At 43.3% G+C, this 18,604-nt stretch overlaps 1 protein-coding gene across 1 annotated transcript in view; it reads right to left on the bottom strand.

Moving 5' to 3' along the window:
- The window catches only part of lrriq1 (leucine-rich repeats and IQ motif containing 1), a 69,490-nt gene extending 55,830 nt beyond the window's left edge, over positions 1-13,660 (bottom strand). Inside the window, exons 1-5 of the mRNA XM_038307401.1 lie at positions 13,567-13,660; positions 13,397-13,464; positions 13,246-13,291; positions 6,062-6,216; positions 5,882-5,956 (exon numbers count right to left, since the gene is read on the bottom strand). Coding sequence (XP_038163329.1) covers positions 5,882-5,956; positions 6,062-6,216; positions 13,246-13,291; positions 13,397-13,447 — 327 coding nt within the window. The 5' untranslated portion in view covers positions 13,448-13,464; positions 13,567-13,660. The remainder of the gene's footprint in view (positions 1-5,881; positions 5,957-6,061; positions 6,217-13,245; positions 13,292-13,396; positions 13,465-13,566) is intronic.
- Between the last annotated feature and the right edge of the window lie 4,944 nt (positions 13,661-18,604).

The following is an 18,604-nucleotide window of genomic DNA, read 5'->3' on the forward strand; positions in this document are numbered from 1 at the left end:
TGGTTAAACGTTTTGGATCATTGTCCTTTTCAATGAGCATGTCAGGCTGCAATGGTGCACCTTATGCCAAGGAAAAGTCCAATACATTTAGATTATGATCCATATAATAATTTGGATATGGGAAATTTATCAAGGATTCTTTAACATTATTTTGTGGAACAGACAGTTCAGCCCTAAATCAGTGGGTGGCAGCTAGGGGTGTAATTAATAATCGTTTCGTATCTATGCATCGATCCAACAGCCAACGATCCGATGCATCGACACGTCCGCAAAATAATCGATTCATGTTTTTTTTTTTCCTCCGGTCTATTTTTATCCATTTGCTCCTGGGCCTAATTCTAATTAATTGTGGTGGCGCTAAACCTATTTTGCCCTCCTACCTCGCTTCCTGGTTATACTCTTACAGCAGTGTGTTGCAGTAAGCTTGATACCGACATTTTTGATTTATGCTCAATATTGAAGCATGGTCTGAGCTACACGCTGTGGGTCTAGATACGGCCGAGGAGGCGAGGAAGTGGGGCGAGTTTAGTCAACGACGGAGGGACATGAGGGCCAAAAAGGGCGGAGATCCAGGTGGAAAAAAGGGTCCCAGCGTTCTCGCGCACCTCGCTCTTCTAGCGGGTCAACCTTTACGAGTTGTTTTCTGCAATTTCGGTCATAAAAACAAAACAAGCCGGCCTCCTGTCTGCGGCACTGTTTGCGGTCAGCTACAATTTGGGAGAAGAGCAGCGGAGCGTCTGAGGAGGGGGGGGGACGTCTGGAGCCGAGGTATTACATTGCACTCATTGCACTGATTTTGTGCAGTATTTTTTGATACAACTTTTCTACTTCTGTTATTTGCTGTTGTTTCTAAAAAAAAAAATGCATTACGATATTACAGCTTTCATTGATTTATTTCAAACTTGAAACTTTGTTTAGCCTGTAAGGTCTAAAAAAAAAATAATAATTTTATCGATTAATCAGAGAAGAGAGCAGTGTGTGGAGCGAATGTGGAAAGTGGGACAGAACAGACACCAGAGGCTTCAGAACACTCAGTGCCTCACTTATCAAACTACAAATGAATTTTAGGGAAATTTTTAACCAGAGGTGCGCCTCATGCCTAGGAAACATTCATTGAATTTTATTGATCCAGATCATGCGATAAATTCCGTTGTAAGTAACAATATGGGGTAAAAATTGTTGCTTGGCGGAGGTCTGCGCTCTCAGAGTGATTCTCTAGTTTTTTCCTTGAAAGTAATGCAGTGAAATAGAGTTCTGCTTTAATTTATTCACAGCCTGATTCACTTATTTTTCCTCTGCTAACTGTCTTTAAGTTAAATTTATTAACGTAATTATTTAATATATGTTATTTCAAAAAATTCAGTGTTTGGGTAATTAAGTGATATCCTAGAAACTCCTAGGACAGCCAATAGCAACTTTCCTTGCTGTAGAGTTGGCAACAGTGGCTTCCACCACACTGCACTAGCAAGCTCTCTTATACGTTTATTAGATATATTTCTATGAAGTCAGAATTCTGCCAAAAAATGCACACATGAAATAAATATTCATACATCCAGTTTTATTAAAAACACAGAGATGTATACCACTACAGAACCACCATAGCTAACTCTGCAAGAAAAATTGCTATTGGCTATCCTAAAAGCCCCTAGATTAGTCATTGGCTAATTTGCATATTTGATGTCATCTAGATGCTGGAGATTTCAATTCCCTCTGATTGGTTTTTTCTTCCTTTGGCTGTGAAAGCAGCGCAGAGCGATACTGGGATAAGTGAAAGGGAAAAGTTATGGTAATAGCTTTTATAGATACAAGTAAAGAAAATATGCAGAATTCAGACATTTAGTTTCACATTCCATGCCATGTGGTGGTGATAATACAGCATTAGTGCTTTTCCAACCAACAAAAAAAAAAAAAAGAAAGCAGTGCAGAGACACACAGGCTGTGTTGGAATGGCCACCTAACCCTCATATAGAGGAATATAAACTGTAGAGTAGGAGTTACCCCATTTTATGAGTGTCCAAATGTCTAGTGGATGAAAAAGTAGTGGGCTCAAAATTTTCCACAAAGCATCTTCAAAAATGTTGGTGTACATCCATGATCCCAGAATGCTTTGCAATAGCTCTTCCCAGAAGGCATTATGGGATTTGTTTTGGAGGTGAGGAAGAAGAGAGAAAGTGCAGTGAGCCGGAGTCATGTGAGCAACAGGAAGCAAAAGTAGTGGTCATCTGGCCGAACGGTCTGTTAACTGAGTTCCCTATATAGTCCCCACGCAGTATATGAGAAGAAAAGAAAGGCCTCAGAAGAGGCAGATATATCCCAGAATGCTTTGCTAGGAAAGCTCTCCTCACAAAGCATTATGGGATTTGCTGAAACAGTGGCCTGCTTTCACCATAGGCTGAATTTTAAGAAATTTGGGGCCCTTGGCAAAGACAGGCAGGGGGCCCTCTGAACTGCGAAGACAACATATAAATCAGACCCATTATACAGATACAGAAATGTTAATAGAATAGACATACATTATTTACTCTACATTTTGTCCCCAGCTGACTTTCCATGCGGTCTCAAAAGGATTGAAAGATTTCTTCCAAACTCTAAGCTCACTTAGCTGATTGCTCTTTCCTGTATTTCCAAAAAGGCGATGGCAAAAGTAAACAACACAGTCCTGTAGACAAGCCATGATCTGCTTATCTGTTCTCCATCTTTCATTTGGATGAAATAATAGCTACATGAATCATGACAGCAGACAAGATAGAGGAGAGCAGGAGGCGGGGTTATTAATCTACTTGCTCTGGATATATATGTATATATATTATATGTTGTTGCAAAAGTTTCCAGTAGCAAAAAGTTGTTAGATTTGGCACTAGGACTTTTTTTAAATAAAAGTGCTAGACAGGCCTGAAAAGTCACTAAATATAGTGACAAAAGTGCTACACATGCAACATTGCTCTTAGCATCATTAGTTTTCAAATGGTTTGTGAACATGTGCAGCAAATAGACTGATCCAATGTGTTTGGCACTGAAGGCGGGCTAAGACACACTTGAAATTACAGGCGTTCTGATGGCAATTTAGCGATAAGATTTTTATCAAAAACACGATTAATGTGCAAAAATGAAGAATAGTTGTATTAACTATACATTTAAACAGAGTTTTATGGGGCCCCCAGGAACTCGGGGTCTAGGCAACTACCTAGTATTACCTAATGGCAAAACCCCCCCTGACTGTCGCTACCCAACAGCAGCGACTAATAACAAAGATGGAGCAGGCACTGCGCAACGGAGAAAGGGTTACATGACCAACGGAGCAAAAAGCAGTGATCCTCTTTCCGAACAGCACATTTAAAACATGTCGTGCATGAGGAAAAATGGGCTCGTGCATGCTCTCACAAGTGCATATTTTTTTTACTGGAGAGGGCTGGTCTCTTAAAAAATCCAACACAATTGCTTTAATGTTCTCAGGTTGGTTCTATCCTCAAAGTGACAAAAGTTGACATGAGGCACAAGCCATTTCTCAATTCACAACAGCAGAAGTATGGACTTGTGATCTCGCCAGGTACATTCTTGACAACAAAACAGGAAGTATGGACTCAAGGAGAAAGGGAGCATGCAGAACAAATCTGTGACATTTAAAACAGAAGCGTACACGTGACGTCATCACATGCTCAGCTCGTCTGGAGCTGCATTTCACCTCCTGTTATTAATAGTCTCTTGATAATAATAAATTATTTTTTTTCGACATTTAGTGGGCGAATAATAATGAACACAGTCAGATAAACACAAATCAAACTTTCTGTCGAACGAATGTACAAGTCTGCTATGATGCATGCTGGGTAAAGAGGGAGGGGCGGGAACAACATTTGGGGATTTGGACTCTTCTCGGTCTTGTGTTCTTGTCAGCTGGAACAGTGCTGGGGCTGAGGCGGATTTCACGAGTACATGAGAAAGCACAAGTTTGCATATTGAGAAACGGCCACAGAAACATGTCCACAAGCAAGAAGGAGAAAATCTAAAGGAGCATAAAAACCAAGGGAGCAGAGAAGGACCATGGAGTCATGGTAGTGATACATATAAAGGGGCCCCATGGTACTGAATCTAGATGTGGAAAAAATTCAAAATGCGCATGGAGAATAGTTTGCGGGCATGTATTCTTTTTAAAGCTACAGTGTGTAACTTTCAGCGACATCTAACGTCCAGACTGCAGCAACATGAACATCTCCCCCCCACCGCTTCTCCCCCCCAACAGTACGGCGAGCGTTACGGGACAAAATGTCTTCCACGACGTCCGCATCACCTACCTTCTCAAGTGATGAGGTTTGTTTACATAGATCATTTTACAGATAGTATTTCATTAGTCTGTGTAGGGTATAGATTTCAGTACCGTCTCAGTTCATCTCTCTCAACTTGCCGTAGTTACTTTTGAGTGTAATGGGCGATCTCGCAATCGCTAGTTTGTTGGCTCTGCGCTGCCGTAGCGCAAAGATGTCTGCCTCCATGGCTGCGAGACCCGCTCCTATGTAATTATAAATAACGAATTCTAAGGCAACGCACATATTAAGGTTAAGAGGCTGAGCTTGTAGATGATGATAAATAACATAGTTATGTATAATATATTACATTTCTGACTGTATATCCCTGTAATTATTACACACTGTAGCTTTAAATGAAATTGCTCATATAAGTATTCATTAAGCTTTGACCTGTTTGGTAGACTTCTGACTTGACATATTTTAGAACAAATTAGGGATAATTGTCATGATCTGTCACTGATGGCTGGAATTGGCTCTTTTCTCCTATCTCCTTAGCTCTGACAAGCGCTCATCAGATTCACCTGTTCATGCTTTCTATTTAAGCCACCTGTTTCCAGCCAGATTATTCGAGCCGAGTGTGAAAGTTTCCTAACTATCTGTGAGTTTCTAATGACCTGATCGTGACTGATTTCAGTCCTTCAACTTCTGAGTTTTTCTTGGCCCTGTTCTGCTCTGCGGGCCTGATCTGTTCACAGACTGTTACCTGGATTCTGCCTGCTTCACATTGTCATTAAGGCTCCGGTTGGACCTGTCTTCTGACATCCTATTCTTGGATAGCCTTGGATATCCTCGGACTTCTGATCTTCTGGCCTGGAAACCTGTTCCTGCTTCGACTCTGCCTTGGATTATCCCTCTGGATTCTTCTGCTCCTTTGCGTGGTCTGGCTTCTGTTTGATGGAAGTGGCTCCCACCGCAAGCTACGGAGAAACAATCGCTCCAGACTTCACTCCGTCTTATGGGCTCAGACTAAACTTTACCAGGTTAGTGACTCACACACTCATTAGCATTTCCTGTCTGAGTTCTGAAGTCACTAACCTGAGTGACCGTCTCTATAGAGTATCCAGAGAACCTGTCCCTGCACCCGCACACTGATTTCTTTAAAGCTGTTTTGAAAATTACCCAAATTTTTCTGCTTCAGTTCTGGGTCCTATGGTCTGAGTTTCTGACAATAATGAAGCCGGGGTTACTTACCCAATGTGCGGCAGTCTGTACATAAATTGCAACACAATTTTGAAGTTTTTTTCTAAATATACTGGTGAAAATATTGACTCCTGGGTAGTAAAAAAACAAGTTGAAAGTTGTCTTTCTTTCTTAGTGAAAATCAGGTCATTATTTAATGGTACGTTTATTAATTTCATATTACATTTAATTATGTCATGAGAAACTTATTCACTTCATTTTGTACCTTTTAAGTCTCCGTAGACAGTGGATTAAATATTTACCTTGATAAAGTTTATGTATATTGTCTTAACTACAGTAAGCTGACAATTTACCATTTATTAAAGTCAAGGTTTCCTTACATTTATGAAGAGAATCTGAATAGCTGACATCATCTTTGAAGATGAAACTTTAAGACCAACCTGCCGGAGCAGAAGCTCCTGTTCCAGTTTCTCCTGGGTGTTTCTCTTTCTGAGCTCAAGCTCTGTCTGTTGAAGCTGGGGACAGAAGACATAAACCAGCAAACCCAAACAGGCTACGGTTTAGTCTTTGCTTTACTCCAAGTTAACATTTTGATGGTGAAAAATTCAGGACATATCTACCTTTTCTGCCTCTGTGATCCTGTTCAGCTCTTCCTGGAAGTCCATCTCTCTCTGCTGTCTTGCCCCTGTTTTCTGCTCATGCTGAGGTTTCTCAGGCTGTGTCTGATGGTCACCTATGTCCAAAGTACGATTGTTCTCTTTCTCCGTATTCCCATCTGTGAAAAGTACATTAAATGTAAAACAAGCACCTTTCAAGATCCCATTCATTTAGCTCCTGGCCTAGCTTCTCTCTTTGGCTAGCAAGCAAACTCTCACCAATCTCCCCCACATCTCCTCAATCATTATCAGTCCCACTCACCCTCTGGCTTATTCCACCATCAGCGTCTGGGCCTGGGGGGAAAACTACTCTAATCCTATTCTAGGTTACTCATTAAAGCGAATGTGTCATGATGGGTTCACTGAAGGAGACCCAGTTATGCAGAACACCACTGACGGACACAAGGATGAAAAGTTGAACAGTTTATTAAAGCACAAAACACACAGAATGTACTGATTCTGGTTCGGGCCTGGGAACTGGTTCACCGGAGTCTGCGTGAGAGACAGCACAGTTAGTGACTGCTGACAGGGTTTGATTTCCACTGGTTCACTGATTGTACCTTGAGGGTTCCTCAGGTTAACCTTGGGAGAGTCACTGTTGGTTCTGGAGAAGGGTTTGTCAGCAGAGTCCGTTTGCTGCTTTAGCGTCTCACGTCTTAGCTTAAACAGACCTTGGCTTAGATTTCCCAGCTCTAGTCCTGAGCTGCTTGGGGGTTCTCTGTGAATCTTCAGGGTTTGGCTCCACGGCGGACTCTGCTGGAGAAAGATGGGATTTCTCCAGCTCCCAACAGTACCCCCCCCTCAACGACCGCCCCTTGGCGGTCCGGAAGAGGTAGATGGGCAGGAACGCTCGTACTCCTCGATGAGTGCAGGATCGAGGATGTACGAGCCTGGGACCCACTGGCGATCCTCCGGTCCGTAGCCCTCCCAGTCGACGAGGTACTGCCATCCGCGACCTCGTCGACGGGAGTCCACAATGCGGCGCACTGTGAAGGCCGGATGGCCATCGACCTCCAGGGCGGGTGGTGGGGAGTCGGACGGTGGGCACAGAGGGCTCGAGGAAACAGGCTTGATCTGGGACACGTGGAAAGTGGGGTGGATCCGGAGGGACTGAGGTAACTGGAGACGGACAGCTGAGGGGTTGATAACTCGAGTTATCCGGTATGGTCCGATGAATCTCGGGGAGAGTTTTCGAGACATCCCCTTGAGGGGATGTCTACTCCTGGCCCTCAGAGTACTCGGGGGCGGGACGTCTCTTGGCGTCGGCGAAACGTTTTGCAGATGCTGAAGACTGGTTGAGTGTGGCGATGGTTTCCCTCCAGATCCTCTGACAACGACGGATGTGATGATTGACGGACAGCACCGATATCTCTCTCTCATCTGCGGGGAAAAGAGGCGGTTGATACCCGAGACTGACCTGGAATGGGGATTGTCCAGTGGATGCAGAACGGAGGGAGTTGTGGGCATATTCAATCCATGGAAGAAATTGACTCCAGTCCACGGGGTTATTTGACGTGAGGCAGCGGAGGGTGGATTCCAACTGTTGGTTCATGCGTTCTGTCTGACCATTCGATTGGGGGTGGTAACCTGAGGTGAGAGAGGGTTTGCAGCCGAGAGCAGAGCAAAAAGTCTTCCATACCTGGGAGATGAATTGAGGACCTCTGTCCGAGAGGATCTCTTGGGGGATGCCATGAAGCCGGAAAACATGTTTAATTAGAAGTTGAGCAGTCTGGAAGGCCGTGGGAAGCTTTCTGAGGGGAACAAGGTGGCAGGACTTCGAGAAGCGGTCAACAATGGTGAGTATAGTGGACATACCTCGGGAGACAGGGAGACCGGTGACAAAATCAATGGCGATATGGGACCATGGACGCGAGGGAACAGGAAGTGGTTGAAGCAGGCCAGAAGGAGGTTGGTGTGAGGCTTTGTTACGGGCACATGTGGGGCAAGCCAATACATACTCCTTTACGTCCCTGTGGAGAGTGGGCCACCAGAAGCGTCTGGAGATGAGAGCTATGGTTCTACTGACTCCTGGATGAGCAGAGAATTTGGCGGCATGCATCCACTGGATGAGACGGGACCTGACGGAAGATGGGACATAGGTACGATTAGAGGGACCGTTACCTGGATCGGGTTCAGTGGCCAGAGCTGAGTTGATGAGGTCAGTTATTTCCCAGTTGACCACCCCTACGGTACAGGAAGCCGGAAGAACAGGTTCAGGAGTCTCGGGATGATCGACGGAGTAGAGACGAGAGAGAGAATCGGGCTTGACGTTCTTGGATCCGGGTCTGTAGGAGATGATTAGGTTGAAACGAGAGAAGAAGATTGACCACCTGGATTGGTGAGGATTAGCTTGTTTTGTTGACTGGATGTAAGCCAGGTTCTTATGGTCGGTCCACACAAGAACCGGGTGCTCAGCTCCCTCCAGCCAATGCCTCCATTCTTCCAACACCAGTTTGATAGCCAGGAGCTCTCGGTCACCCACATCATAGTTTTGTTCAGCGGAAGAGAGCCTATGGGAGAAGAAAGCACAAGGGTGTATTTTCTGGTCTGAGTCAAGCCTCTGGGATAGGACAGCTCCAACACCGGAATCTGAAGCATCCACCTCTAGGATAAACTGCTTCGCAGGATCAGGTTGAATAAGGACAGGTGCTCTGGAAAACAAGGATTTAAATTTTTCAAATGCTGCTTGAGCCTCGGGAGTCCACTGAAATGTGCGTTTAACAGATATCAGGGAGGTTAGAGGAAGGGCGGTCTGGCTGTAGTTTCTAATGAACCAACGATAGAAGTTTGCGAATCCTAAAAACCTCTGAAGTTGTTTTCGGTTCTCAGGAACTGGCCAGTCTAAGACTGCCTTGATCTTGTCCTCTGAAGGTTTTACCTGGCCGCCCTCTAGCACAAACCCCAAAAAGGTGACAGAAGATTGATGAAATTCGCACTTCTCGGCTTTCACGAACAGCTTGTTCTCCAGAAGTCTCTGTAAGACAAGACGGACATGTTTCTTGTGTTCATCGAGGTTCTTGGAGTAAATGAGAATGTCATCAATGTACACGAAAACAAACACGTTGAGAAAGTCTCTGAGAACATCATTTACTAGAGCCTGGAAGCAGGCTGGAGCATTAGTTAAACCAAAGGGCATCACTAGGTATTCGAATTGGCCCAAGGGTGTCTTGAAGGCAGTTTTCCATTCATCGCCCTCGCGGATCCTGAGGAGATGATAAGCGTTTCGTAAATCCAGTTTGGAAAACACTGTTGCACCCTGTACTGGTTCAAAGGCAGAGGCGAGAAGAGGCAGTGGGTATTTGTTTTTGATTGTAATCTGGTTCAAACCTCGATAGTCTATACAAGGCCTCAGGGAACCATCCTTCTTCCCCATGAAGAAGAACCCGGCGCCCAATGGAGAGGATGAAGGACGAATTATTCCAGCAGCTAATGATTCGTTGATGTATTTTTCCATAGTTTCTCTTTCGGGCTTGGAAATGTTGTACAATCTGCTGCTAGGAAGAGGAGCACCAGGTAAAAGTTCTATGGCACAATCGTATGGTCTGTGTGGAGGTAGGGACGTCGCACTGACCTTACTGAAGACAGGGGCTAAGTCATGGTACTCAGAGGGGACTGAAGAAAGGTCAGGAGAGTCCATCTCCCCCCCACCTCTAGGAGACCCCAACACGGGGGCAGCAGAACGAAGGCATGTTTCGTGGCACGTAGTGGACCATGATTCCAGATGACGTTTAGTCCAGTTAATGTGAGGATTATGCTTCTCCAACCATTCGAACCCGAGAACCAGCGGGGAACATGCAGAGGGAAAAACAAAAAATGTTATTGTCTCTCGATGGTTACCTGACAGAAGTAGCTCGAGGGGCTGGGTTTGGTGGGTAACTCGATGGAGTCTTTTCCCGTCAATAGCGGATACACAGAGAGGCTGAGAGAGAGGAATGGTTTTAATCTGGAGTTGCTGGCCGAGGTTAGAGTCGATTAGGTTACGTTCACAGCCTGAGTCGACGAAAGCAGAGAAGGAGAGGCTTTGATTATCACAAAAAAGCGTGGCAGGCAGTAACAGTCGAGGAGATTTCTTCGTGTTTATTTGGCCCGCCAGACTCCTCAGATCCTCTGGCGGGCCCTGGCTTTTGATTTAGCCGGGCAGGAGGCGATGAAGTGTCCACTCTCACCACAGTAGATACATAGTTTGCTAAGAAAACGCCTCTGTCTCTCCTCTGGAGTGAGCCTGGTGTGTCCCACCTGCATGGGTTCGACATCCCTTTCGCCCGAATGAGAGGCCTGAACAGGCAACGGTAGAGACTGGGGCTTAGACCTTTGAGTGGGCAACTGCTCTGTAGAGGGAGAACAAACAGTCACGTTATGTGAGGCAGAAGAAAATGTACTCTGCTTCTTAGAACTGTTTCTGGCTCGAATTCTATTATCTAATCTGATGGAGAGGCGAATTAGATCTTCGAGGGTGGCAGGTTCATCGAGGGTTGCGAGTTCATCTTTAATCTGCTCGTTCAATGCCATGAAAAAGGCTCCTTTCAAGGCGCTTTGGTTCCATCCGGAAGCTGCCGCCTTAATCCGGAAGTTAATTGAAAATTCAGCCACCGAAGAATTTCCCTGTTTAAGGTTGAAAAGAGCTCTAGAATCAATTGTTTGGTCAGTTTCTTGGTTGAAGACCTGGGTAAATTCAGCAATGAAATCAGAGTAAAAGCAATTTAAACTGTCGTCAGCGGCAAATCTTGCCTGAGCCCATTCCAAGGCTCTTCCTGTTAACTGAGAGAGAATGAAAGTTATCTTCTTGTGATCCATGGAAAAACAGCCAGGGGAGTTCTGAAAGATCAACTGACATTGAAATAAAAATCCTTTGCAATCTTTCATGTTGCCAGAAAATCTTTCTGGGGGACTAGGACGGAACTCTGATGACGTCACAGCCTGTGACCTCGGAGGTGGGACTGGACCCGGAAATGATTGTGGTGCAGCATTAGCGCTGTTCAAAAAATTAGCACAACTCTGTAGCATTTGGTTATGAGTTCCAACTAGATGGTATAACTCACGGAGCGTTTGGGTTTGTCCCTGAAGTTGGGCATCCTGCTCCTCCAAACGACGGGTAAGGTGATCAGCTGGGCCTTGAGTTTGGCCGCAGTGTTCTGTCATGATGGGTTCACTGAAGGAGACCCAGTTATGCAGAACACCACTGACGGACACAAGGATGAAAAGTTGAACAGTTTATTAAAGCACAAAACACACAGAATGTACTGATTCTGGTTCGGGCCTGGGAACTGGTTCACCGGAGTCTGCGTGAGAGACAGCACAGTTAGTGACTGCTGACAGGGTTTGATTTCCACTGGTTCACTGATTGTACCTTGAGGGTTCCTCAGGTTAGCCTTGGGAGAGTCACTGTTGGTTCTGGAGAAGGGTTTGTCAGCAGAGTCCGTTTGCTGCTTCAGCGTCTCACGTCTTAGCTTGAACAGACCTTGGCTTAGATTTCCCAGCTCTGGTCCTGAGATGCTTGGGGGTTCTCTGTGAATCTTCAGGGTTTGGCTCAGAGGGTCGGCTCGGCAGGTTAGCTCTTCCAGAGATCTCACAGAGGAGGCACGGGTTTCCTGGAAAACAGAGACAGTAGTTAGAATCCAGAGTGGATTCAAAGTCATGGAGATACACTGAGGATCTAGGCTTTAGCGCTGACCAACTGGAACAACACTGCGGCGTTGAGGCAAGGTCTGAAGACAGCTTAAGTAGTGGATCCTCTGATGATCTTTGACGAGCTGCAGCTGTGCAGGAGGCTCCCTCAGAGGATCCACGGCGGACTCTGCTGGAGAAAGATGGGATTTCTCCAGCTCCCAACAGTATGTTGATTCACAGCATCAAGTCTTTTGCCAAGGCCAGAGAACAAAGGACTTATTTCACTTATGTCTTTATCTTCTTCTGTCTCCTTGAACCCCAGTGGGCCTCAGCAGATGGCCGCTCACACTGAGCCTGGTTCTGCTGGAGGTTTCTTCCTGTTTAAAGGGGACCTTTCCTCTCCACTGTCACTACATACTGTACATGCTCAGTGTGAGGGATTGCAGAGAGTCAATGACTCCTCGCAATCAGATGGTTTTCCTTAGTTCAAAATACCTGCATAAATAAATGGAATACTTTTCTAATTGCAGCTTTTCTCTGTGTGTCTCTCCAGTTTGAAAATGGTTAAATTCCACAGAAATGACATTCTAATGTACACAGTGTGCAAAGAATATTTTTGTAAATGTAACTCTGAAAAAAAGTCCATTTCTATGTCCTAAGATTTCCTTTTTAATTTCTCTATTTATTTTTCAACTTTTTTTTTCAGGATTTATATTGTAATTTTTAATTTCCTTTTTCAGATCAAGTTATACAAATGTAATCCTTTTTGAATTGTGTTTTACAGATAAGATTCGTGTCACTTGGGGGCGGGCTGCAAGGACGCAATTCTATTGGTCTGTGGACATTTTTCTTTTTTAAACTGTGTTTGTTTTAGGGTTGAAGTGAAGAGAATATGATCTGTGAAATGTAAGGAAAAAAGTATACACTGCTCCAAAAAACAAAGGGAACCCTTAAATAACTGATCTGAATTAATTAATTATTCTCATTGAATACTTTCCTCTGTACAACCTTGAATATGCAGACAACCAAAAAAGAAAATCACACAAAAATCATCAATGTAAAGGTGTGAGTGTGTGTTTGCATGGTTGTACGTCTCTGTGTTTCCCTGCAACAGACCGGTGACCTGTCCAGGGTTTGGCCTGCACATCAATGCCTCTACTCCATGGATGGAAAATATGAAAAGACATTTTTACAAAGAAAATATAGTAATTTGAAAAAAAAAAAAGGTAATCTCAAGGCCTTTTTTATTAAAACATTTTTCAAAGTTTCAATTCTGGATTCCAATTTTTTTAGACTTAAATGTAGAAAGTGTTTTGTTTTTATTTCTTTTCATTAAATGTCTTCTTTCCCTTAATAACTGAACAGATTTCAACCAAAATCTTTGCAGCTTCTAATCAATAAAAGTATCAAATGTATAGATCTGAAATGTTTTCAGGCTTGTCCAGACTGGGATACCTAATGGGAAAAATATTAAATATAGGAGGGGGGGCTTTGAAAAGTTTATCATTGTTTGGTCCTGTGTTTCCCACCAAACAACCTACCGTCATTCTTAGAGTCATTCTTGTCATCAACAGACACACTGGGAATCTGCATAAAAAAACACAAAGTCATGTTTATCAATCCTTTGACAATTTTTCCTCCAAACACTGTCATTGAATTATGCCTCAGATTAATCAGTAATTTAGAACTTACCTTTTCCTTTGATTTCCAGACGCCTTCATTTATTTCAATTGTCAGTTGCATCAAACCATCTTTGAACTCTAAGATTCAGTCCAATAGAAGTAGATATCAGTTCACTTTCTGCCACCATATTAGAAAGTCTTATTACTGATTGAACAGTTTTTTTTTTGGTAAAAGTTTACCTTCATGTTCCTCCAGGATCAGTTTCTCACAGGCTGCTGCTCGGCTTTTTGAGGTCTCAAAGTAGCGAACCAACGAAGGAGGAATATCACCCAGCGCCTGGAATCAAACAGTTAGTCTGTGAGCTGGAGGCCTTCTCTTTGCTCATTTATTCCAGTTAGAAGTAAAACCAGACAAACATTTTTCATTTGAAGTTAGCTGCATGCTACTATAACTATAACAGAATAGAACATAGTAACGGAGTGATAGAAGTGAAATATTGATTAGTGTTTTTTATGAATAAGACCTGAAAAGTATGGCAGGATGTGCAGTTTCATCTTTCTGCCACCGGGAATTCTTCACTCTCATACCATTGATGGTTATCATGAAACCCATTGGTCAAAATAATTTATCTATTTATTTATTAAAATAATGATAAACTTCAAAGTTTGATGCAATCCAAAAACTAAACAGGACTGTTGGGACAGTTATTATTTCCTTTATAAGTCCATTTAGAGAGAGTAGCAAATATTTAAATAATTCAATGCTCAGCGGAGGAAGTGGCTGAGAGGAGGGTGCTGTCCAAGCTTACATCCATCGTGGACAACACCTTCCACCCTCTGCAGCAGACTGGAGAGGAGCTGAGCAGCTCCTTTAATGAAAGATTTTTATACCCTGTTTGTAAAAAGGAGCGCTGCCACAGGTCATTCATCCCTGCTGCCACCAGACAATGCAACTCTACAACGGTAATAAGTTGTGCAATGTATAATGTGCAACTTTCCATTTGATACCCTGTGCCATAACCTGTTTTTTTTTTATTTGATACCCAGTGCTCTATATATACACTCACCGGCCACTTTATTAGGTACCCCATGCTAGTAACGGGTTGGACCCCCTTTTGCCTTCAGAACTGCCTCAATTCTTTGTGGCATAGATTCAACAAGGTGCTGGAAGCATTCCTCAGGGAGTTTGGTCCATATTGACATGATGGCATCACACAGTTGCCGCAGATTTGTCGGCTGCACATCCATGATGCGAATCACCCGTTCCACCACATCCCAAAGATGCTCTATTGGATTGAGATCTGGTGACTGTGGAGGCCATTTGAGTACAGTGAACTCATTGGCATGTTCAAGAAACCAGTCTGAGATGATTCCAGCTTTATGACATGGCGCATTATCCTGCTGAAAGTAGCCATCAGAAGTTGGGTACATTGTGGTCATAAAGGGATGGACATGGTCAGCAACAATACTCAGGTAGGCTGTGGCGTTGCAACGATGCTCAATTGGTACCAAGGGGCCCAAAGAGTGCCAAGAAAATATTCCCCACACCATGACACCACCACCACCAGCCTGAACCGTTGATACAAGGCAGGATGGATCCATGCTTTCATGTTGTAGACGCCAAATTCTGACCCTACCATCCGAATGTCGGAGCAGAAATCGAGACTCATCAGACCAGGCAACGTTTTTCCAATCTTCTATTGTCCAATTTCGATGAGCTTGTGCAAATTGTAGCCTCAGTTTCCTGTTCTTAGCTGAAAGGAGTGGCACCCGGTGTGGTCTTCTGCTGCTGTAGCCCATCTGCCTCAAAGTTCGACATACTGTGCGTTCAGAGATGCTCTTCTGCTCACCTTGGTTGTAACGGGTGGTTATTTTAGTCACTGTTGCCCTTCTATCATCTCGAACCAGTCTGGCCATTCTCCTCTGACCTCTGGCATCAACAAGGCATTTCCGCCCACAGAACTGCCGCTCACTGGATGTTTTTTCTTTTTCGGACCATTCTCTGTAAACCCTAGAGATGGTTGTGTGTGAAAATCCCAGTAGATCAGCAGTTTCTGAAATACTCAGACCAGCCCTTCTGGCACCAACAATCATGCCACGTTCAAAGTCACTCAAATCACCTTTCTTCCCCATACTGATGCTAGGTTTGAACTGCAGGAGATTGTCTTGACCATGTCTACATGCCTAAATGCACTGAGTTGCCGCCATGTGATTGGCTGCTTAGAAATTACGTGTTAACGAGCAGTTGGACAGGTGTACCTAATAAAGTGGCCGGTGAGTGTATATATATATATATATATATATATATATATATATATATATAAATGCCCAGGTTAATACCCTGTGCAATAACCTTGTATTATAATAATCCTGCTAAATAAAAGACTTTGGCTGTCATATATATATATATATATACATATATATATGTGTATACATGTGTGTACATATATATGTGTGTGTGTATGTGTGTGTGTGTGTGTGTGTGTGTGTGTGTGTGTGTGTGCCAATGTAACTAGTAAATTTATCAATAACAACTCAATAATAACTGCCAATAAATTTAAGAATACAATTAGTTCGCGGCGGATGCGCCCCGGCTGCAGGCGGGGCCACCTGTGTGTTTTTCCTGGGTGGTGCGGTCGCGGTGGGTGTTGCGGCCGGTCGCCGGGGCTTGGTGCCGCGGGGCGGGGCGTGTTTCGGTGCTCTGTGGGGCTGGGGCGTTTCGGTCCTACTTCAGGGTGGCCGGCTGCCGGCGGGGCCCACGGACTGGTCCCCGCGGCTCCCCGGGGCGCCGGCATGGCGGTGGCTGGGGGGCTTCTTCGTGGCTGTCTCTCCTCCTCCCTTGGTGGGGCTCTGGTTTCCGGGGCTGGCCCCTCCTTGGTGCCTTCGCTCTTGGGGTCCCTTTGGGCGCCTGGGGCTTTGGGTCTCCCAGCGTTGGACTCAGTGCTCTGGGGGGGGCGCCTCTCCAGCTCTCCACAATCACTATTGAGCATTTTTTCTATGGTTAAAACTTTACATGCACAAGTTCACCCTCACAAACAACTACAGGTGCTAGGCTTCAGGTACTTAGAGATTCACTTCCAAACAGAAACCCCACATTCATATCTTCAGGTAACACAGAGTACATGTCAGACTTAATAATATTACTTTAGCGATAGTTTCAAGGTGTTGCTTTATTGTATATCTCGTACCGTGTCTTTCGGTTGTGCTGTTCTTTTTTCATCTCGTTACTGGTGATGAAGCAGACTGAAAATGTTTTGTCATTGTCTCCTTTCTATCTCCTCTTTCTTTCATCTTTTGTCCCTTTTTTTTCTTTTTCCTTTTTCTTCTTCTGTTTTTCTGCTCTACTTACATTGCAGTGTCCATATAAACTGTAAAACTCCCTGCATAATTATAATAAAGCAATTTATATGCATGAAACAAGTGGAGCAGTATGGCAATAGCCGTACTGCTCCACTTGTGAAAGTAAAATCTGTTGGGCTCTTTTTGGCATCAAGACAATTATTCTTATTGCAACATTGCCAGACAGGACACTGTAAAAAAAAAAAAAAAAAAAAAAAAGAATACAATTAAAAACTCAAGTACAAATACTTTGTTACTGTACTTAAGTACATGTTTTAGGTATCTATACTTTACTTCATTACTTATTTTTCTTCCTACTTCTGATATCGCTCATTACATTTTTTACTTTACACTTTAAGTATCTTTACTTTCTATTCATTAAATTTTTAAAACAAACTTTACTCGTTACACTTGGCTTTGGTTTAATGTTTATTAACATTTATTTCCCGTCATGTGCTCCATCCAATGCAGATCATTGGCTCCACCCACATCTAGTGAAAACTAGTGTGATTGGATGAGTCATAGAACGCAAACACTCATTGGTTAGCTAAAGGAAATTATCAGAAGCAAGCAGGTGTTCTTCAAACTGCTAACGTGAATTGTCTATGCCATGCTACAATGTCGGATTCAGAAAAAGATGTTGAAACGTCTGAAAGGTCGGACACAGGCGAGAGCGTATTGGGAGATGGAGACCAACCAGACCTCCCTCATCCTTGGCCCTATCTCAGAGGATTTTTAGAAATAGTCGAAAAATTTAGCTTTCAGTTCATATAGTGGCATCTGCTGTTTTTTTTTTTTTTAAAGGTTACTTTATACTTTTATACCTTAACTAGTTTATGGAGCGCATACTTTTTCGCTTTTACTTGACTAAAGAGGTCAAGTTGATACTTCAACTTTTACCAGGGTGTTTTTAAACTGCAGTATCTATACTTCTACTGAAGTAACAAATGTGTGGACTTTTGGAACCACTGTCAGAACTGATCTACTTAATATAACCAGAGTCTGAGTAGCACAGCCTATGCAGTAACTGCTAATAGTTGTTCTTTTTAAGTTTTAAATCCATATTGCCCACTCGCTACTGACCTGTCTGGAAAAGAGTCTCCCCTCATCATGATGGTGCCAACACCATGTTTCATCTTGGTGACGGTTATTCATGTTTTTCGTTTTTCTGCAACACAGAGAAATTTTTTTTCCTTCTGTTTCTTTCTCTAAACTGTGGCTTTTTTTTTTTTCTATATTAAGTCCAGGCCGGTAAAATGCACTAATAGATGTTTTCTTATTTGATTTTCCAACAGGAACTAAAATATCTACATAACCAGTCTCCCCAGTCCCATGATGGGGTTATCTTTACTGTTACTGGGTTACAGTTGTGCTACCATTTCTGACATGTTGACACATGTTAAACCTTCACACATGTGAATCTCTGACCTATGTGATGGGTTCCTCAAATACAAGGGGACTCAACCTCTGAAGGCAAAGACTTTCCCTGCATTTTATTCTGCGCATATGCAAGTAGGGGGCCGAACATCTACGTTTTTCAAATGTGCACTTGTAATCTATAAAATAATGTCCGTTTTTCTCTCACCTTACAGCCATGCACTTCTTTGTATAGATCATAAAATCCTGATAAATAAAACGATTACCAAGTAAACTGTCAATATAAAATGTTTAAATTTGCAAGTGAAATTCAATTTTGTACATCAATTTAGGATTAGTGTTTTTGTTTGTTGTTGGCAACTCAAATATACAAGTGAAATCTCAGAATTCTGACTTTATACAAGTGAAATCAGACTTTGATTTGTGAGAATACTAGTTTAGAAGTTATTAATACTAGTAAAATCTTTAGAACTTTCCAGCAAGACGAGTTCAAATCACAAATTCATGAGTAAGAATCAGAGTTTTACGAAAACAAATCACAAATTTACCCGCGCAAGTCAGA

Source organism: Cyprinodon tularosa, unplaced genomic scaffold (genome assembly GCF_016077235.1).
Source record: "Cyprinodon tularosa strain WSP-4 unplaced genomic scaffold, ASM1607723v1 ctg609, whole genome shotgun sequence".
In the NCBI taxonomy this organism is placed as follows: domain Eukaryota; kingdom Metazoa; phylum Chordata; class Actinopteri; order Cyprinodontiformes; family Cyprinodontidae; genus Cyprinodon; species Cyprinodon tularosa.